Source organism: Danio aesculapii, chromosome 14 (assembly GCF_903798145.1).
Source record: "Danio aesculapii chromosome 14, fDanAes4.1, whole genome shotgun sequence".
Taxonomy (NCBI): Eukaryota; Metazoa; Chordata; class Actinopteri; order Cypriniformes; family Danionidae; genus Danio; species Danio aesculapii.
Window position 1 is genome coordinate 53,512,161 of NC_079448.1, and position 22,886 is coordinate 53,535,046.

Here is a 22,886-nt window from a genome sequence, read left to right on the forward strand (position 1 = left end):
AGTGAGTTTGGAGACAGAACGAGTCGCTTTAATTCCTCCGAGTCCTGCTTTTGGCCAGATCTCCGTCTGTCTGGCCATTACTCCACATCTTCAGCATAGCTGTGAACTGACTCATTTTGTGAATGAGCTGAAGTCAATTCTTTCTCTTTTTTTCTCTCTCTCTCCGCAGAGCTTTTCATCCAGCTGGAGGAGAGCAGAAGGTGAGACTTTCTTTTCTTTTCTGTTTGACGCTCAAAGCTTTCGCAAGTGTTCACAACCAGCTCTCATATCTGAGCAAACATATTTAGATCTGCTCTCAAGTTCTCAGATGCTTCTAATAACTGAACGCACACACATGCACACATTTACACAGGCACACATGCATGCACACACACACTATTTAAACTACATAAATGTCTAGCCATATTTTCTTAGTATAAGAAAATCATATATATATATATATATATATATATATATATATATATATATATATATATATATATATATATATATATATATATATATATATATATATATATATATATATATATATATATGATTAAATTAATAAAATTGGTGATATTTAATGTTTTTAAAATGAAATGATTGACATATATTTAATTTGTTTATATAATATCTTTTGTTTATCAGTTGTATGTAAATTAAATTTTGCCCTAATTTCTTTTGTATTTTATTTATTTGATTTATTTCTTATTTTTGTTATATTTAGTTATTTAATTTGAGTTTTTTTTAACTAAATCTATATTTTATTAATGTTATTTATTTCAATTTTTCATATTTTGTTATATTTAGTTATTTAATTTGAGTTATATTTGCTTTTATTTATTGAATTATTGAAATATTTAATGTATTGTTATTCAGTTGTTTTGTTTTAGTTATTTTTTATTAATATTTATTCATTATTTTATTTTTTATATTTCGTTTATTTTTTATTTTAATTTGTTTTCTTAATTTTTATTTTAAATTTTAATATTTTTAATAAATAAATTAATAATTAATACATTTTTATTATTATTATTTTTTTTTATTTATTTGTCAGTCACATTTAGAACGACCACAAAATTCTGGGGTTTCATATCCAGTCTGAATAGATTGTTCAAATCTCCAGTGATTCATAACTCATTCATATCTCATTCATAAGTCATTCTTATGCGAGTTTCATGGCTCTGTTTGTTTTCTTGTGCTGGTTGCAGAACATTGTGGAAGTTTTGGGTGTTTCTTTTCTTGCATGATTCAGATGTTAAACATCTTGCTTTTGGTCTTGGATAAACCGCATTTACTCGTTTCATTCGTGGTTTGGTTGAATTTGCATTGCACAGAATGCACAAACCCAGACTCAACAGCAGGCCATGCACATAAGCTTACAGGGAAATATATGCCATTGTTAAAGAGAATTTGCAAATGAAACGCCTGATACATCATTTAAGATTTGTGTTTTCTTATGTGCTTGTGTGTGTGTGTGTGTGTGTGTGTGCGTGTGTGTGTGCGTGTGTGTGTGCGTGTGTGTGTGCGTGTGTGTGTGCGTGTGTGTGTGCGTGTGTGTGTGCGTGTGTGTGTGCGTGTGTGTGTGTGTGTTTAAATGTGTTATTTGAATTCTTATTGCATTGTAATTTTAAAAATATATTTTTATTTATTGTTTTATTTATTTAATTTTATTACATGCTTGTTGTTTTTATTTTGTTTATAATTTACATTCATCATGATACATTGTAATTTTTTTAATAAATATTTTTTATTTACTTTACTATTTAGTTCTGTAATATTTGCATTTAAATACATGCATAATTGATATAATACATTTTATATTGATATTTTTTTCTTTGCCATGTAGTTTTTTTTTTATTTTTTAAATGTATAAATAACTGGTTGTTTAATAAAAAAAAAGTTAATGGTAGCTTCAGTGAAAATGATGGCAATGCAAGTAAAACATGTAATGCATATTTATGTTACATTTACTATTTGCCATGAATATGATGACAAATTAAGTAATCCTGTTTATTTTAAACTGCTTCCAATACAAACAAGAACAAAATTCAGAATAATAATGGGAGAATTGTCGCCCTCGTGTGTCTACAATATATCATAGCACAGAGTCCTATAACTCCAGTCATATCACTCAAGTAAAGAGAACTTTTAGGATAAACATTTGTTTTGTATGTTAATATGTTATATAGTGTATTATTTTTGTTTATTTTATTGATAATTTATTGATGCAAATAATAAACAAAAAGAATACACTATATAATATTGATAATTTATTGATACAAATAATAAACAAAAAGAATACACTATATAATATTGATAATTTATTGATACAAATAATAAACAAAGAATACACTATATAATATTGATAATTTATTGATGCAAATAATAAACAAAAAGAATACACTATATAATATTGATAATTTATTGATGCAAATAATAAACAAAGAATACACTATATAATATTGATAATTTATTGATGCAAATAATAAACAAAGAATACACTATATAATATTGATAATTTATTGATGCAAATAATAAACAAAAAGAATACACTATATAATATTGATAATTTATTGATGCAAATAATAAACAAAAAGAATACACTATATAATATTGATAATTTATTGATACAAATAATAAACAAAAAGAATACACTATATAATATTGATAATTTATTGATACAAATAATAAACAAAGAATACACTATATAATATTGATAATTTATTGATGCAAATAATAAACAAAAAGAATACACTATATAATATTGATAATTTATTGATACAAATAATAAACAAAAAGAATACACTATATAATATTGATAATTTATTGATGCAAATAATGAACAAAAAGAATACACTATATAATATTGATAATTTATTGATGCAAATAATGAACAAAAAGAATACACTATATAATATTGATAATTTATTGATACAAATAATAAACAAAAAGAATACACTATATAATATTGATAATTTATTGATGCAAATAATAAACAAAAAGAATACACTATATAATATTGATAATTTATTGATGCAAATAATAAACAAAAAGAATACACTATATAATATTGATAATTTATTGATGCAAATAATAAACAAAAAGAATACACTATATAATATTGATAATTTATTGATACAAATAATAAACAAAAAGAATACACTATATAATATTGATAATTTATTGATACAAATAATAAACAAAGAATACACTATATAATATTGATAATTTATTGATGCAAATAATAAACAAAAAGAATACACTATAATATTGATAATTTATTGATACAAATAATAAACAAAAAGAATACACTATATAATATTGATAATTTATTGATGCAAATAATAAACAAAAAGAATACACTATATAATATTGATAATTTATTGATGCAAATAATGAACAAAAAGAATACACTATATAATATTGATAATTTATTGATGCAAATAATGAACAAAAAGAATATACTATATAATATTGATAATTTATTGATGCAAATAATGAACAAAAAGAATACACTATATAATATTGATAATTTATTGATACAAATAATAAACAAAAAGAATACACTATATAATATTGATAATTTATTGATGCAAATAATAAACAAAAAGAATACACTATATAATATTGATAATTTATTGATACAAATAATGAACAAAAAAGAATACACTATATAATATTGATAATTTATTGATACAAATAATAAACAAAAAGAATACACTATATAATATTGATAATTTATTGATACAAATACTAAACAAAAAGAATACACTATATAATATTGATAATTTATTGATACAAATAATAAACAATAAGATTATACTATACAATATTGATAATTTATTGATACAAGTGATATAGTATATTATTTTTGTTTATTATTTTTATCAATTTTATATTTTGCCTTATAAATGTTATATTAGTAACTTTTTTAATTTTAATTGTTTTATTAATATTGTAATTATTATTTTTTAATCCTAAAGTGAGCCTAAACATGGCATTTCTTCTATTGAATAGAAACATTTTATTTCTGTTTTCTATTAAATATAAGTTGAAATATTAGGAAAAAAATTAATTTTATAAACTTGTTGCCATTAGACCACCACAGTAGGAATAAACCTACTATCTTCAACTGGTTTGAATCATTTTACGAACTATCTTTTTAAGTTTCTTTTTTTCCCCCTTGAACACACATATTGTTTTAAACCATTGACTTTTTCCCTACTATGGGATTTAATGGCTGCCAGTTTGCAACATATTTTAAAGTCTCACCTAATAAGTTTTCTGTTGAACACAGAGTAATATTTGTCTGAATCCACTGACTTCCATTGTATTTTTGTTTTCATTCTATGGTATTCAATGGCAACCAGTTTTCTAAAATGCTGACATAATTGTCATCATTTTTGGGTGAACTATCCCTTGAAGCATTTAAATCATGTCTGGGGTTGTGCATTTGTGTGTGTGTGTGAGCATGATCTAATCTGCATGGTGTTGTTTTTGCGCTGTGTGTTTCTCCACATTCAGGACTCACTCACATCTTCATCCAGTCAGCCTAAATACTCATTCGCTCCGAGCACCGCTATAAACAAGATGGCACGACCGTTCTCTGCTTCCCCTGGCAGTGGCAGCACGGGTCCCGTCATCAAGCCGGTGTCGTACGCTCTCAAACCCACCCTCAGCTCACCGCACAATGGGTATGTCAACAACAGCAGCTCCACATCAGAGTATACAGCTCAATTAGAAAGTCTAAAACGGGGATGGAAACATGCGTACGACACTTCCCACTCAAAAGTTTTGTTTCCCAAGCAAAAAAAGTTAGTGCCGTTTCTTCTGATCCTTCCATAGGGGTAGTCGGGTAAATAATTCTCATTCTTCATTCACATCCTTCTGAATTCTATTGCATTGATATGGAGTTATCTTAAGCTAAGAGTCTTTAGTTGTTGTTTTTTACAGTCAGTATTAAGTCAGTATACTGCAGGGTAAATATTACCAGCTGAAACCTAAAACGGTGATGAGATTGTTACGACCCTGGTCTAGGGTGCCAAAGAAGCAACCTAAAACATGCGACAAATAAAATATCTTTTCAGTTTAAATGTTTTCTTTCTCTATATACCCTGATATCTCTATATGTTTGTTTTGTTATAAAGGAACCATCTATCTGATGGTGATGAAGTGGAGCAGCTACTGGTGAAGGGGATGGGCTGATTGTGATTTATGGGGAGGGGCTTCTGATGGTTTGGATGGGCTGATTGTGATGTGGGGGAGGGGCTACTGATGATGTGGAGGTGCTGATGGCGATGAATGGAAGGGAATATTGATGAATGGGAGGGCTTGATGGTGAAGGGGAGGAGCTACTGGTGAATTACTTGTAAAATAAAGCCACTGTTGCATTGTGTTGTAATTGTGTATTCTGGAAGGGTGCGAAGATACAAATGTTTTATTAAGGTCATCACAGTTAGGAAGGAAGGAAGGAAGGAAGGAAGGAAGGAAGGAAGGAAGGAAGGAAGGAAGGAAGGAAGGAAGGAAGGAAGGAAGGAAGGAAGGAAGGAAGGAAGGAAGGAAGGAAGGGAAGGAAGGAAGGAAGGAAGGAAGGAAGGAAGGAAGGAAGGACGGAAGGAAGGAAGGAAGGAAGGAAGGAAGGAAGGAAGGAAGGAAGGAAGGAAGGAAAGGAGGGAGGAAGGAAGGAAGGAAGGAAGGAAGGAAGGAAGGAAGGAAGGAAGGAAGGAAGGAAGGAAGGAAGGAAGGAAGGAAGGAAGGAAGGAAGGAAGGAAGGAAGGAAGGAAGGAAGGAAGGAAGGAAGGAAGGAAGGAAGGAAGGAAGGAAGGAAGGAAGGTTTCTATAGCGCATTTATCGTGTATTGCCATACATCCAAAGTGCTTTACAATCATGAGAGGGGGGTCTCCCCACTCTCCCGCCAGTGTGCAACATCCACTTGGATGATGCGATGGCAGCCACAGGACAACAGCGCCAGTGCTTCACCACACACCAGCTAGGGGGAATGGAGAAACGGTGATAGAGCCAATTCTGTGCATGGGAATGATTGAGAGGCCATAATAAGTAAGTAAATAGGTAAGGGCCGATGGAGGGAATTTGGCCAGCACACCCCTACTCTTTACCAGAAGTGCTATGGGGTTTTTAATGACCACAGAGAGTCAGGTTTAACGTCTCATCTCGAAGATGGAGTGTTTTAGTGTTTGTAATGTCCCACATTGTCACACTCGAACTTAACAATTGTTCCACTGTTGGTTTGTTTGGTGATGGTCCCGCTAGATATCTCTCTGTGCTGCTGAAAATACATCCCTGTCAGATTATGCATCAACTCATTCCCCAGTGTAAAGTGTATTAGGTGGATAATTGTGTGGTAGGGTTAATATTTGGAGGATAATCAGCTTGGATAAGGCAATCAGGTAGAGATTTCAAGGAAAGGATGCTTCATCTGACAGGAGTGTCATTTTTGGTGATTATAAAGCACAATTTTTGCAAGAACTGCGGGTTTCTGCTATTCATTTCCAATGGAGAGGGAAGGGACATTTCACCCATGCCAGCTCCGCCCCAGGCCATGCCCCCTAGCTATGATACAATACTGACCAAGTTAATAGTTGTGTGTTTTACTTTAAGAAAGTCATTAAATTACACATTTTAAAAATGGTCAAAATGACTGGCTGAGTAGTTCTAGTGTTTAATTTTATAGTGCTATAACTCATGAGCACTTAACCTGCGTGGTTGCACCGATTGCGTGTGTGTTTGTGTGATAAAGCAGCGGTGTCTGTTCTCCTTGTTGGAGGTTTTTAGGTGCTCATCGGTGCGGGAAGTGTTCACAATCTGCTCTTCATCTGTTTTCCCTTTTCTGCCAAACTTTAACAAGCAGGTTTATTTACGGTGATGAAAAGAGCAGTGAAGTGCTGGAGCAGTACACCGCTGGCCTTGTTGTTGTGGTTTTGTGAAGTCAGGTTGAGGAGGTTGGAGTGTGTGTGTGTGTTGCTGTTTTTAGAGTGGAGACGCTGCTGTAGAATCTGCTGAGTGTGTGTCGGCTCAATTACTCTACAGCTTTACTTAGAAAAGATCCCGTACACCGTAAAGCTGAACTCAGCAGATTTGACCAAATGATGACGATATTTGAAGGGACAAAACAAACATGCTCATAACTGAAGACCACGCCTCCTTTATATCTCTGCTGCTGTTATTGGACATGCCCCTTATTGCTGATTGGCTGCAGGTGTGTTTGTGGACAGGCCTGACAGAATAGAAAAGTTATTATTATACTTTCATAGGGGTGTGAACCTACACTGGTCTCACAGTTCGGTTGCGATTATCATGCCATCGATTCGGTTATCTCTGTGCGTTGACAATGCATTCCATACAGTTATATTTTACTTCACAGCACAAGAATTCTTGTATTAAAATGTATAATTTTAAAGTACAGTTTTATATGTATTTGTAATACAATTTAATCCTTTAATACAAGCAGTCAGATATAGGAACTGTACCTTTAAATTTGACCTGCTTAAGGAAAAGACTCAAGTATATGCACATAACTCATAGTACATATCAGTACATGCACAGAACAGCATGAGCATTTAAAGCAAATGAACCAATGTAAATATTATCCCACTTGCTTTTTAAGTGTTGTCGAGTGAGTTTTTACACTCTTGTGATTGGTCACGCGCTCGACAGAAAGGAATGCGATTGGCTCTAGGCGCTGTTCACAGATAAGCGACACTGATAACCGGATGCAGCGATCACAGCTGATCCATGATAGATAGAAGTCTCGCAGTTCGGTTACGATTATCATGCCATCGATTCAGTTCAATTAGATATTTCGGTGCATTGACGATGCTTTCCATAAACAGTGTTGTATTTTGGAGGGTGGCTATAACAAGCTGTCTGTATAAACACACACACACGGACACACAGCACCACACTGTCTCTCATTCACACACATACACAAACATAGACGGCACCAAACACAGACACCACGCGCTTGTTCGCTCGCTCTGGAGTGATATTGTGAGACCAACCACTCCTGTTAAAATTACACCAGAGTTACCGACCGCTGCCGCGCTTTTATTCTGAAATTTATTCCCGCGCCGCATGAAATCTGGTCGGGTCCCGCGACAATGCACAGGTACAGCCTCGGGAATGCATACAGCCGAGAGGAAAAGAGGGGGGAGGAAAAGTCACGCCAGCAGCCGAGAGGAAGTCACGCCAGCAGGTGAAATGGGGCACAGTGAGAGAGAGAGAGAAATGGAGTACCTTCATTTCCTCAATCGCAGAGAAATAGGGGCTTCTGCTGTTCTCCAGAAAACACACACAGTGAAATTTTTAAGTAGTTGGCACCTGTAGTGTTGTAAATACCCGCGCTCACCTCCCTCGTGACAGAGCGCATACGAGATAAATGACGTCAGTACATAATAACTGGTTATGATTATTACTGAACCGATGCCGGATTGTCCGAGTCTGCATCGCGGTGCACCGAAGAAACAATTTATTTTAACACCGCTAATGATAGATAAAATTTTCTCTGCAGACGCTCGTGTTTGGATCCACAAGTATCGCTGTAACAGCCGAGAGGAGAGGAAACGTCATGTCAGCAGGTCAAACGGGCCACAGTGAGAGAGAGAAATGGAGTTTACTTAGATTTTCTCCACAGCAGTACAGTAGGGCTGCTTCTGCTATAACATCAGTGTCCGTGAATGACTGTCCAGCAAACACATGCATTATATTGTGCAGAGTTTCTGCATTTTAATTACTCGCGCTCGCCTCCCTTGCCATAGTATCCCACAGCAACATAGCGCTTATGAGATAAATGACATCAGTACATAATAACCGGTTATGATTATTACTGAACTATTAATTTGGACACCCCTATTATTTCATATTCTGTATGGAGGTATTGGGGTAATTATTTAGTGTTTTGTTGTATTATTCTTATGTTTATTTATTTAATATTTAGTTCTATATTTATTATTACATTTATTTTTATTTCTTTAATTGATTTTTTTAAAGTCATTTATATATTCATGTATCTATTTTAATTAATTAATTTTGTTTAATAATAGGGCGACACAGTGGCTCAGTGATTAAATCGAAATCGTATCACAATCGGGTTTTGAAACGTTGCGATTAGTTAATCGCAAGAGGCTGTGATATGGAATATATAAGTCATTTTTAATTTCCCCCACCCAGAGCAAATGCGTGACTGCGTCTGTGTGTGATAGTCTTACTAGCCAACTGAGTGAGCACACTTTCCTTCTGCCCATCTGAACATTTCAATCTGCCTCTTATCAGCCATGTTAATTTGCTGAGTGTTCTGCATTTTTATAATTATTATTTTTTTGTTTGTATAATAAGCTGCACGTCTCCCAAATTTGAGTTCAGCTTGTTTACAGAAAGGTAAGGTTATTTTATTTGTGTTTACTGTTTGCTCTAGAGAAAAATTAGTTTAATTTCTGAATATTTAAAAATAAATTTGAATAAATGTTTAAGTTATATAGGTTAAGAATAAATGCTGAAATTATCTTTTCAGATTCCAATGCACTCACTGCATTTTAGCATTAAGAAGCTACAATACAGAATTTTGAGCTGAAGCTTGACTACAAAATTAAATCGCAAATGAAATCACAATCGCAATATCTGTCGAAAAAAGAGCAATTAGATATTTTCCCCAAATCGCACAGCCCTAGTAGTAGTAGTAGTAGTAGTAGTAGTAGTTCTGGTGGTAGTAGTAGTATTAGTAGTGGTTGAAGTAGTAGCAGTAGGTGGTGTTGTTGTTGTAATATTTCAGATTGTTTTTGTAATACCTAAATATTACTAATAATGGACATTCATTATGTTTTTCACTAGGTGTTTTTATGAATACATGCAGTATTAAGTCGGTTGGCCGTGCATTTCATAAATAACCAATAGTTTTAGTTTGTTACTTTATTAATTAAATTATTTATTGTGAATGATGTTCATATATATATATATATATATATATATATATATATATATATAAAATCCTATTAAGACTTGCATATTACAGTTTTTCCTTATTGCTAAATCACAATTTCTGACCCCTTGCTTGTCGTTCAGGCCAGAACACTTAGTCGACATCATGTGCAACACAATATTCATTCATTCATTTTCTTTTTGGCTTAGTCCCTCCATCAATCCGGGGTCGCCACAGCGGAATGAACCGCCAACTTATCCAGCATATGTTTTACGCAGCGGATGCCCTTCCAGCTGCAACCCATCTCTGGGAAACATCCATACACACTCATTAGAACTCATACACTATGGACAATTTAGCTTACCCAATTCACCTGCACCGCATGTCTTTGGACTGTGGGGGAAACCGGAGCACCAGGAGGAAACCCTTGCGAACGCAGGGAGAACATGCAAACTCCACACAGAAACGCCAACTGACCCAGCCAAGGCTCAAACCAGCGACCTTCTTGACAGCACTACCTACTGCGCCACTGCGTCGCCGCAACGCAGTATTGTCTCTCCTAAAGCAATAGGGCAAGAAGCCTCCTGTGTGCCATATACAGTCCTGACATGATTACTTGCCTATATCACCACATGCTAAATCCATGACTTGTGGCAGATTTACTCTGGTGTAGGGTTGTCTAGCATTATACTTTCCATGAAACTACTCAATCAGATTCAGGTAATGTGGGTATGGAGGGAGGTACAAGTTAGTAAACTGCCCTTTGCACTCATCCTCTCACATTATTTTTTTAACATGCTTAGACACTCTCCCTCCCACCTTCAACAAGCTGTTTACTTATATCGGTTGTCACATCATCTGAAAAACGGGACATCATTTTGAGTGGTTCTGTTTAATCGATGACTTCTTTTCTCGATTTGCATTTGACTGTTGCTGCTTGTGTTGGGAGACGTGCATTGGAGTGCAGAATGTGTTTTGAGAATGAGTTTAGAGTTTTGCTGAAAAGTCTTAAGTAAGATCTGCACGTTGTGTTTTACCATGTGAAATGGTTTAAGGCAGGGGTGTACAAACTCAGTCCTGGAGGGCCGGTGTCCTGCATATTTTAGTTCCCAACCCATTGAAACACACCTGAACCAGTTGATCAAGCTCTTTCTAGGTGTACTAGAAACTTCCTAGGAGGCTTGTTGAAGGAAGATGGAGCTAAACTATGCAGGTTGTTGGGTTGTGTGTTCTGAGGGTTCAGGTTGGTTGGATGTTTTTTTTTTTTCTTAATTACAGTAGCATAATTAAAAACGTCAGCTAAAGCATGCTGTGAATGTTTTCTTCACTGTCTGCCTGAGTTGGCTCTGCATCTTCTCTTACTAAAAACTGTTTATTATTATCTGAGATTTATTTCTATTCTCTCCTTCTCTTCTTGTCTGCTCTGTCGTTCCACAGATGGAAGTTCTTGACAAGTTAGTAATGCTTTTCCTTATTTCCTGAGAAATGTGTAAAATGATTGTTTTTGGCTATAAACCCCGGTCCTGCGGCGGCTCTGTCTGCCTGCGTTCGTCTCCAGATATGATTTTTCTTCATTTTGATCCGTCCTCTGTTTGCCAGTTCTGCTGCAGTCTGGGTCGGGGAGTGTGTACAGTGTGTAAATGTGTTGTTTCTCTCTGTTTTCTGTGTGTTTGTCAGAGGAGAGATCTACTATGAGGAGCTTTACCCTGAGGGGAAGTAAGTTTCTCACACTGAATGTACAGCCATTGACTCTCATTGACTTTCTGCAGCTCTAGACTCATCTGCAGCTGTGTGTGTGTGTGTGTGTGTGTGTGTGCTGTGGGTTGGTGTTTTCTGTGCATGTAGTTTTCAGTTTGAGTATTTTGTGAGAAATATATGCTTTTAACCTTTAGAAATGCCAATAATAATAATAATAATAATAATAATAATAATAATAATAATAATAATAATAATAATAATAATAACAATAACAATAATAATAATAATAATAATAATAATAATGATGATAAAATAATTGTAAAATTACTAAAAATAATAATAAAAATATATCTAGCTTATTTTTTTAATGCATTGTAGGGATGTAATGGATCACAAATCTCGCAGTTCAGATCACACTACTGTTTTTGAGTCGAGGATCGAACCATTTTTTGGATCAGAAAAAAAGACAAATGCCATTTGCTTTCCATTCGTTCAAAAATATTACTGCAAAACCCATTGGTTTTAACAAACAGAACTGAGAACTAAATAAAAATAAGAACAGCTGAAATAAAGGAAAGTATTCAATACGAAAAATGATCTTTGCTGCTGTTGCTGATAATGCTAAATGTAGAAATCTAACATCTTGTACAACAAATCATATTTATTCTCCATTAATGATTCAATAATTCACTCATAACACTTCGATTCATTATTGATGGATCATTTCTGAAAACCTATTCAGTGACCATAATTTTGATGTTTTTTTTGTCGCCACCTGTTGGTTACACAGTGTAATTGCTACAACATTCACCAGCGTCAAGTTCCCTTAAACCAGTGTTTCCCAACCCTGTTACTGGAGGCACACCAACAGTACATATTTTGGATGTCTCCATTATCTGACCCATTAACTTCAGGTTTTGGAGTCTCTTCTGATGTTATGATAAAATGATTCAGGTGTGTGATTAGGGAGAGGTTGAAAATGTGGACTGTTGGTGTGCCTTCAGGAACAAGGTTGGGAAACACTGACTTAAACGGTGATTTTAGTTTCAATATTTTTAGTTTCAATATTTTTATTATTAGAAATTTTCACAGATATTTACTTGAAAATACACTTTTTTTTTAAACAAACATAAAACTTGCATTCAAACAATTAGACATCTGAAAAAAATAAAAACAACAACAACAAACAACAGTCATAAAAATAATAATTAAACAAAAAAAATAATAATAAACATGCATTCCTCCAACCGACCACCCACCAGTGCTGTCCAGCAATAAACATAGGTACTAAAGGCATAGTAAACATATTAAAAATTATATATTTTTTTCAAATAACAAAACCTTGTCTATTAGGGTATATCAGATTTTTTTCCAGATGTAATGTACCGGTTAACTCTGTCAGCCATAATTTAAGAGTTGGAACTTGTTTTTTGCCAGAGATCAACCCATATGAAACAAACTGTTGTAAGTTCAATTCAATTCAATTCCCCTTTATTTGTATAGCGCTTATACAATGTAGATTGTGTCAAAGCAGCTTCACATAAAAGGTCACAGTAAATAGGAACAGTGTAGTTCAGTTTGTAGTGTTTAAGTTCAGTTCAGTTTAGCTCAGTTCAGTGTGGTTTAATAATCACTACTGAGAGTCCAAACACCGAAGAGCAAATCGAAGAGCAAATCCAACGATGCGCACCTCTACAGGGAAAAAAAACTTCACTAAAGGTGGAAGTGAAGAAAAAAAACCTTGAGAGAAACCAGGCTCAGTTGGGCACGACCATTTTAATTTCTCCACTGGCCAAACGTCTTGTGCAGAGCTGCAGTCTCAGTGGCGGAGGCTGGAAGCTGGCCTCAGCGAAGACTCGTCTGTCTCTGGAGCGTCACAGGAATCAGTCTCATGGTCTCAAATTCTTCGGAGATTCCAAATATAATTAATATAGGATCTGGTTCAATCGGAGTGTCTAATGTAACTGAGAAAACTTGAAGTATTTTGTTCCTGAAACTCTGTAATTTGGGACACATGATATAGGAGTGAGACCGGTTGGAATGTAAAATCTGACATTAAACGGTGATTTTAATCTTTACTGTAAACATCAGTGTTTATATCTGAACTATACACTGAACTACACTGTTCCTATTTACTGTGACCTTCTATGTGAAGCTGCTTTGACACAATCTACATTGTATAAGCGCTATACAAATAAAGGTGAATTGAATTGAATTGAATATAAACTGCTCTCCCAGATCTTCTGTGCTTATTTAATTTAGTATTTAGTTTATTTAGTTTGTAACTCGCTGAAAAAGTGTAAACTGAATCTCTCTCGATCAAACGCAGATTTGAATGCGGCACTTGGAAGGATTAATAAACTTATGCAAATCATTATCATTTATCGTTAATGTTGTGCAGGATTGGATTGAGATCATGATCCACTAATGTTTAGTTGTGCAGCTTTACACTGAATGCATTAAAGCAGGATAAACAAGCGTGACAGAAATCACCTCGAATTAATAACCTGAAAGCATTTAGGTCCCACCACAACTGTTCTGTCATAGTTATATTTTACAGGGAAGCCAAAATGCTTTCAGACATGTGTCGTTATAAATGTTGGATAAACCCACAAGTTATTAATCCGCGGGTCATGTGCGTTCTGAGCTGTGGGTTGTGATCTGTACAAATCACGGATCAACTGTGATGCATTACACCCCTTATGCATTGTTTAAATGATTCTGTTCATACCTGTAAATTAAGAAAAACTTCAATGCAAACTTGACATACAGCAACATGCATACAACATAAATTACGTTACATGTTTTCAGGAATCCCTGGTTTAAAACTGGTGCTGAAACATCAACATTTAAAATGCGAATCATGATTAAAAACATCTAGAATTTGAATATATCTGAGTATAGCAGCATGTGTATTGTCAGAGTTGTTTGTAGTGTTGGCATGTGCTCTAGTTTTGGGACAATCCTGTGTAGTTTGTTTGTAGTTAGTTACTCTGTCTGTTTGCTGTGATTGCCGCCGATTTGTGTGTAAAGACTTTTTAACATGTGTGTGTGTGTGTGTGTGTGTGTGTGTGTGTGTGTGTGTGTGTGTGTGTGTGTGTGTGTGTGTGTGTGTGTGTATAAATGTATGTATATGTGTGTGTGAGTCATGTGTCCTGTGCTTGATCACCAGACTGTGTGTACCATAGTAGTGTCAGAGTAGGGGTGTGTATGGCGTGTTTTTGATGTGCTACACTGTGTGTGTGCTCGTGCACTGGACAGTCCTGTTTGTTTGTGTGTGTTGTGCTCAACCACCAGACAGTAGTGTGTGTGTTTGGTGAGCCAGACAGTGGTGTGTTGTGCTTAACCTCTGAAGAGTGATTTTTGTTTCATGCGCATCTGCTGGACCGTGGAGTGTGTGTTTGCTATGCCGTACAGTTTTGTTTGTGTGTCCAGCTTAATCTCTGAACAATGGTGTGTGCTTCGTGCACAACTACTGGACAGTGGTGTGTGCGTGTTTGCTGTAGTGTCTGTGTGTAGTTTCTGTGCATGACAGTGGTGTGTGTGTGTGTTTGCTGACATCGGGCTGGTGTCTGCAGGCACGGTCTGCGTCTGGAAGGTCCAGCCTGTTTCATCCCAAATGACCGCAGTAAGAAGAGGCTTATTGAGGACACAGAGGACTGGCAGCCGCGCACTGGCACCACCCAATCACGCTCCTTCAGGATCCTGGCGCAGCTCACCGGCACCGACTTCAGTAAGACCCACAGTCCAGAGGCAGATGCTCTAATTTACCTGGGCAGGGTGCTCTAGGTTCCCAGGGTCAGTCGCTCTAGTTTTCCAAGGTCAGGCGCTCTAGTTTTTCAGAGTAGGACTGGGTGCTCTAGTTTCCCAGGGTCAGTTGCTCTAGTTTTCCAGGGTCAGTCCGGGCACTCTAGTTTCCCAGGCTTGGGTCGGATGTTCTAGTTTCCCAGGGTCGGTCAGATGCTCTAGTTTCCCAGGGTCAGTCGCTCTAGCTGTCCAGGGTTGGGCCGAGCGCTCTAGTATCCCAGGGTCAGTCGCTCTAGCTGTCCAGGGTCGGGCCGAGCACTCTAGTTTCCCATGGTCAGGTGCTTTAGTTTTCCAGGGTCGGGCCGAGCACTCTAGTTTCCCAGGGTCAGTCGGTCTAGCTGTCCAGGGTCGGGCCGAGCCCTCTAGTTTCCTAGGGTCAGTCGCTCTAGCTGTCCAGGGTCGGCCTGAGCACTCTAGTTTCCTATGGTCAGGTGCTCTAGTTTTCCAGGGTCGGGCCGGGGACTCTAGTTTCCTATGGTCAGGTGCTCTAGTTTTCCAGGGTCGGGCCGAGCACTCTAGTTTCCCATGGTCAGGTGCTCTAGCTGTCCAGGGTCGGGCCGAGCACTCTAGTTTCCCAGGGTCAGTCGCTCTAGCTGTCCAGGGTCGGGCTGAGCACTCTAGTTTCCCATGGTCAGGTGCTCTAGTTTTCCAGGTTCGGGCCGGGGACTCTAATTTCCCATGGTCAGGTGCTTTAGTTTTCCATGGTCGGGCCGAGCACTCTAGTTTCCCAGGGTCAGTCGCTCTAGCTGTCCAGGGTCGGGCTGAGCACTCTAGTTTCCCATGGTCAGGCGCTCTAGTTTTCCAGGGATCGGGCCAGGGCACTCTAGTTTCCCGGGGTCAGGCGCTCTAGTTTTCCAGGTTCGGGCCGGGCACTCTAGTTTCCCGGGGTCAGTCGCTCTAGTTTTCCAGGTTCGGGCGCTCTAGTTCGAAATCAAGCAGAGAAACATTCCTTGATAGGGCTGAGAGTTACCAGCAAAACCTCTTTAAATATGCTGTAAAACTATACCTACTGTGATGCTTATTTATCCCACAGGTTCCACACACAACTATTTTATTCATTTATTATTTTTGATATTTTACTTGTTTTTATTATTTATTTAAAAAATATATATATTGTAAAATATAGACGCCTGTAAACTATACATAGTTTAATGCTGAAACATCATTACATTTTCTGCATTTAATTTGATACCACTTTTTAAAGATTTAAGTTACTGTATAAAGTTCCATGTATAATCAAAGCTTTTTTATACATTTATTTTTACTTCATTTTTATGTTAATTTTTGTATTTGTAAAAGAGTGAAATTTCAAGAAATTCACATTTTAAAACATTCATGTGTGTCTTCTGTGGTATAAGCTCTACTGGTTTCCATATTTTATCACACAGAATATGTACAGTAGTGTCTCTCAGCACTTATTTTTTTAGTCTAAACCCCTTTCTCTCCTAAATCTGGTGTTTTGCGTGGCGGCAGAGTTTAATCTGAGTGTGGGAGGGCATGAAATCCTGTCCTCGAGGATCTCAGATCAGACAGAAGTGGGAAATGTCCTCTATCTGTAGCTTAAAGGGTGACTGCAGAGATTTTCTCCTTTATGGCTGCGGCCTGTGATTTACACTCGTGTAAAAAACAGAAAAGAGCAGCGTAGTGAGGCCTGTCGCAAAAATATATCGACTTATCATGCAATACATGAATATAAAGTACATTTATAGTGGAATAATAAATACACAGTGCTCAGCATAAATGTGTTCACCCCTCACAAATCTCTCTTTTCAATTAATGTTCTATAGGATGCTTTACTATCCGCTTGTTAAGTCGTGACGTATGGAATACTGTTTACGGGTCCAAGCCGCTACTCATTTGAATTGAGAAAATATTCGTTTATGGCCACTTTTTAGTCATATCACACTTTAAACTGAATTTTATATAAAGTCATGGTGTACACGACAGTATCTGGACTTGCTGCATCACAAATACCAAAATTTCAACAATTTCTAAAAAATAAGTCACTTTCTGGCTATCGGATATTAGGCATGGACATGAGCGAATCACTGGTACAACCCTTCCTACTCCCCAAGAACTGTACTTATCCAGAGCGGGCAGAAGGGCTGCCAAAATCACTCTGGACCCCTCACACCCAGCACACTGCCTCTTTGAACTTTTACCTTCTGGTCGACGCTACAGAGCACTGCGCACCAGAACAGCCCGACACAGAAACAGTTTCTTCCCTCAGGCAATCCATCTCATGAACACTTGATGATAATAATTGAGGAACCAACGTCACTACTGCTATACACTTTTATACACATATACACTTATTTAACAACACACTTTACATGCCAATTTGCACATAACAGCTGCACATATAACGTTGTATATAGTAATAAACACGTACATACACTTGTCAATCTGTATATTTGCACTCACTACTTACTTCTATTTTTAAAATATATTTATGATCTGTTTTTTGTCCTGTCTCTGTAATTCTGTTGCACTGTAGAAGCTCTGTCACCAAAACAAATTCCTCGTATGTGTGAACATACCTGGCAATAAAGCTCTTTCTGATTCTGTGTATATATATATATATATATATATTGTGATCATGATTTTGAAAGTATTACAGTGCTTCGTAAACATTTATTATTACCATTTGATGATTCTCCCCATTCAGTTTGATAGAGCGCTTTGACCCAGAAGCCGTTTCGCGTGACGTCACACTTAACAAGCGGATAATTTATTTGTTTATATATACAGTTGAAGTCAGAATTATTCGCCCCCCTTTGAATTTTGTTTTCTATTTTAAATATTTCTCAAATGATGTTTAACAGAGCCAGGAAATGTTCACAGTATGTCTGATAATATTTTTTCTTCTGGAGAAAGTCTTATTTGTTTTATTTCGGCTTGAATAAAAGCAGTTTTCAATTTTTTAAACATCATTTTGAGGTCAATATTATTAGCCACTTTAAGCAATTCTACAGAACAAACCATCGTTATACAATAACTTGCCTAATTACCCTAACCTGCCTAATTAACCTAGTGAAGCCTTTAAATGTCACTTTAAGCTGTATAGAAGTGTCTTGAAGAATATCTAGTCTAATATTATTTATTCATGGCAAAGAGAAAATAAATCAGTTATTAGAAATGAGTTATTAAAACTATTATGATTAGAAATGTGTTGAAAAAATCTCTCCGTTAAACAGAAATTGGGGTAAAAAATAAACAATGGGGCTCATAATTCAGGGGGGCTAATAATTCTGACTTCAACTATATATTAGATTAGTCAGTACCAAAGCCAAAACTGAAGCTAATCTAACAAAACCTAATTCCATGGTTATATACAAATATTAGTAGACCCAAATTAATATTTTGGCTGAAAAATATTGAATAAAATTTTAATAAGCCGGAACATTTAAGAGAAACATAAAATATATCAAATTTAGTTGAAACTTTTTGTATTTGTATCTGTTTTTGTCTTTAATAAAACTGCTTTAGTTTATTGTCTAAGTTCAGTGAGAAATTGACAATGATATACATTTTCAAAAGGGGCTGTACTCATTTATACTGAGCACTGCATGTCTTTCATTGTTTTTGCATTAAAAATGAACGTAAGCAACATATTTTGCTGATTGCACAGCTTTTGACGTTTGTATCCTACATCACTAGCCCCTTTCACACAGTGATACCAGTAAATATCTGGAAAATTTACGGCACAACTTTATCGGTAAACTAAAAAAACAGCACTGTTCACACAGGCAAGGACGTTACGGAACTTTTTCGGAAAAGACCATTCACACATCCATTCCAAAACACTGGTAAATTCTGACATCAACCAGAAATGAGCTGTAAATGGCTGCGCCTGTATTTGTAAACATTTGACTACATTACAAACTCTGTGGATGGATCAGTATAGTGAACAACTTCGATGAAATCATATAGAGCAACACTTTCGCATGTCGAGATGTAGATGATATGTGAGTGTGCTGGCGCTCACCGGCTGCTTCACGGGCACACGCGACTCGTCAAGCAACTGAAGGAAGCAGAGCTTGAAGGTAAACAAACAACGACTTATCATAAGCATCTTATCGACAATTATTTACACTGTTAAGATGAACGGATAAACATTAGCTGACTAACTTCTAGCAGTTAAATGTGTCTGGGTAAATATTCAAAGACTTTTAATTTCCATAAACTGCGCGGACGTGAATGCGTCTGAGTGTTCTGATTGGCTAAATCAGACGTCAGCACGGCCTTGACGTGCACGCACTCTTTCCGGCAATCTTCCTCCTGCGTTCACACAGCGTAGTATTTCGGCAAATTACCGGTAATGTTACAACTTCTCTTTCCGGAAAAAAGCCAGAACGAATTTACCGGTATTTCCAAAAAGGGCCTGTTCACACATACAGACCTTTCCGGAAAATAGCCGGTAAATTTCCGGAAAGGTCTGTATGTGTGAAAGGGGCTACTATCAGAGTTTATATTAGGGGATTTACTTTTTTAAAGGTGCTGTAAGTTTTTAACTCCTCTGAAGCATAAGAACACCATAATGTGTTTGCTGATATTTCAGAAACATGCCAAGTGAACATTCTTATTTATCTGATTAACAATGCTGAAGTCAGATATTCTGCTTTACATGCCGGAACAGCTGTCTTTGTTTTGGTTCTTTAACCCACCCAATACCACTTTAGCCAAATACATTTCAGCACCCCGGGTTGCCTTGATGGAAAACAGTGTAATTGATTTATTTAGTCAGGAAGGCTCTCAAAGCAGGTGCAATTGCTATAATTACATTTAGAATGTATTGTTGACCCATTTCTTTACACCTTAAAGGACTTTTAAAGGACAGATCACACCAGTCACAATAACTATAGAGATAACGATAAAGACGTTGCTCTAGATATTGTTCAGACCACAGCTATAACCATAAAGTAGGGAAACCATATCATTGAGGTTACTTTCAAAACTTTTTTACAGGTAATAAATGATAAATCACTGACAGCCAGTCATGAATCCATTAAAATATAAAGCACTTGCGCAATTTAAACATTGTGGAGAAGCTCTGCTTGATGTTAAGCTCTCTTTTCAAAGATTATTTAAAGATGATGAATAACTAGAAAATGATTACTCATACCATGATATGGAAATGCTAAATATTTTCATAGAAGCCAGACTAGTAAACTGAAGTATAAAAATAAAAGTTCCTCCAGTCTCCATTTTAGTTTGGATGTCTTTGTGTTTCCTCAGAAAATGCTGGGGAAGTAAATTGGTGTTGTTTTTATTCCTCTACCCTGACTGTGTCTTGTTAATTCACTGTTTGATTAGATTACACGAGCTAGATTCACTGGTCAGAAGTGTTAGAAATGCAGCATACTGATGACACCTGCTGGTTACAAGGGGCAATGCATAAAGAAAAGCAAAAACTAAATATAAACTTTGGCACAAATGTAGTTATATTTATCTTAGTATCAATCGCCCTTAAACCTACCCACAATACCTGTATTCTACCTCAAGTCCACAAGTAAGTACTGAGTAATTAAAACCTGTTCAAATAAAGTGGGACCGTCTATTTAGATTCTGTCATTTTAATGTTAAAAAAAGCATATGTCCTAATATAAGCTTTGACAATAGTGATGTGGAATGGAAATGTCAAAATGTGTCTTAAAGAGTTTGTATATTTGCATTAAGCTGTTGTATAATCACTATAAAATCACTGGCATACACTGACCGGATGATCATTTATTGCAATCATTTCTGTAACAATATATTGCGCAATAATAGGAATTTAGTGAGAGGCTGTGTCCAGCAGATGGCGCCACAAGTCAAGCTCCTGTAGCACTGATGGAATATATGCTGTGCAAGTGTGTGAGTGAAAACGTAACATTCTGTAGTGCATTCAGTGACTGTTTAAGGCAATTTGGGGACTTCAGTCATCATGCGGTCGACATTTTCATCTTCATCATCTAAACAGCCTCTCAGATGCTCCTGCTTATAACTCAGTGTCTTCATGGACTCTTAATACTTCATGTTTTCTGCATTTATTAAGCCCCTGTGTCTTGCTTTCATTTGTTTGTATGGGCATTTTTGATTGGAAGGGAATCACAGAACTGATTATTCTACTTCAATCTCTGTAGACTGCAGGTTGAAGGAAAATAGCGCAGTAAAAGTACTCATACAGCACTAACAATGCAGTCAAGTACACATTACTTAAACTACTTAGTAAGGTTAATTGAGAAAACCATTAAGTAATTACAGTCATTGGAATATTTGTAGTTGGTTAGTTTCCACCACTGCTGGTCTGATGTGTGTTTCTCCTGCTTCTCTCAGTGCAGGACCCAGATGATGAGAACATGAAACGGTCCAGGTAAAGAAGTGTGTGTGTGTGTGTGTGTGTGCGTGCGGTTTGACCTTTAGCTGCTCATTAAGAGATCACGGTGTTCAGATCTCTGCGGTGGAGCACTGAAGTCCGCTTTGATCTGCATTATGAGCTGTTGTCTGATCTGAGTGTCTGCAGTAAAACCTCACACATCCACTGCATTTAATCAGACCCACACACACACACACCTGCAGAATACTGATGGCCAGTACAGTCTCACAAAGAGATCCTGATGTACAGACTAAATGATTAGCCTTTAGGGGAAATGTTTATTCTTTTTCAGAAATTACTCAAGTGATGTTTAACAGAGCAAGGGCGTTTTTCATAGGATTTCCTATTATATTTATTTTCTCTGAACAGTTTTTTTTATTTTTTTTTTAGCTTTGCTTGAATTAAAAATAAAGGAAAAACTGCTCAGGTCAGTATTAATATAAACTGTTGTCAATAACTTGCCTAATTTACCCTAACTTGCCTACAATTAAGCTAGTTAAACCTTTAAATTGCTCTAAGCTAAATATAAGCGTCTTGAAAAATAGCTAGTAAAATATTATCCACCATCATCATGGATAAAATAAATAACTTTTAAAAATGTTGAAAAAATCATCTCTCTGCTAAACATCACTTATTTCAAAAATAATTACAATTTCAAAGAAGAGCAAATAATGTAGTCTTCAAAAGTAAATCTGATCAGGTCATTCTGACTGCTTTATAGTGTATTTCTGTAAATAATAATAATAATAAAATTATTAATAATAATAATATTTCCTTCAGATTAGTCCCTTTTAATCAGGGTTTGCCACAGTGGAATGAACTGCCAACTATTCTGGCATATGTTTTACACAGCGGATGCCCTTCCAGCTGCAACCTATTACTAGGAAACACCCATACACACTCATTCTCTCTCTCGCATGCACACACACACACACACACACACACACACACACACACACACACACACACACACACACACACAATTTAGTTAATTAATTCCCCTATAGCGCATGTGTTTGGACTGTGGGAGCACCCGGAGGAAACTCACGCCAACACGGGGAGAACATGCCAACTGTACCAGCCGGGACTGGAACCAGCAACCTTGTT

At 36.2% G+C, this 22,886-nt stretch overlaps 1 protein-coding gene across 2 annotated transcripts in view; it reads left to right on the forward strand.

The window, feature by feature from the left end:
* Positions 1–22,766, forward strand: part of LOC130240547 (PDZ and LIM domain protein 7-like) — a 77,283-nt gene extending 54,517 nt beyond the window's left edge. For both annotated transcript variants that reach the window (XM_056472118.1, XM_056472119.1), the window contains exons 4-8: positions 170–200; positions 11,354–11,370; positions 11,594–11,632; positions 15,193–15,347; positions 21,740–22,766. In XM_056472118.1, the coding sequence (XP_056328093.1) occupies positions 170–200; positions 11,354–11,370; positions 11,594–11,632; positions 15,193–15,347; positions 21,740–21,780 (283 nt within the window). In that variant the 3' untranslated portion in view covers positions 21,781–22,766. The remainder of the gene's footprint in view (positions 1–169; positions 201–11,353; positions 11,371–11,593; positions 11,633–15,192; positions 15,348–21,739) is intronic.
* Positions 22,767–22,886: the final 120 nt, after the last annotated feature.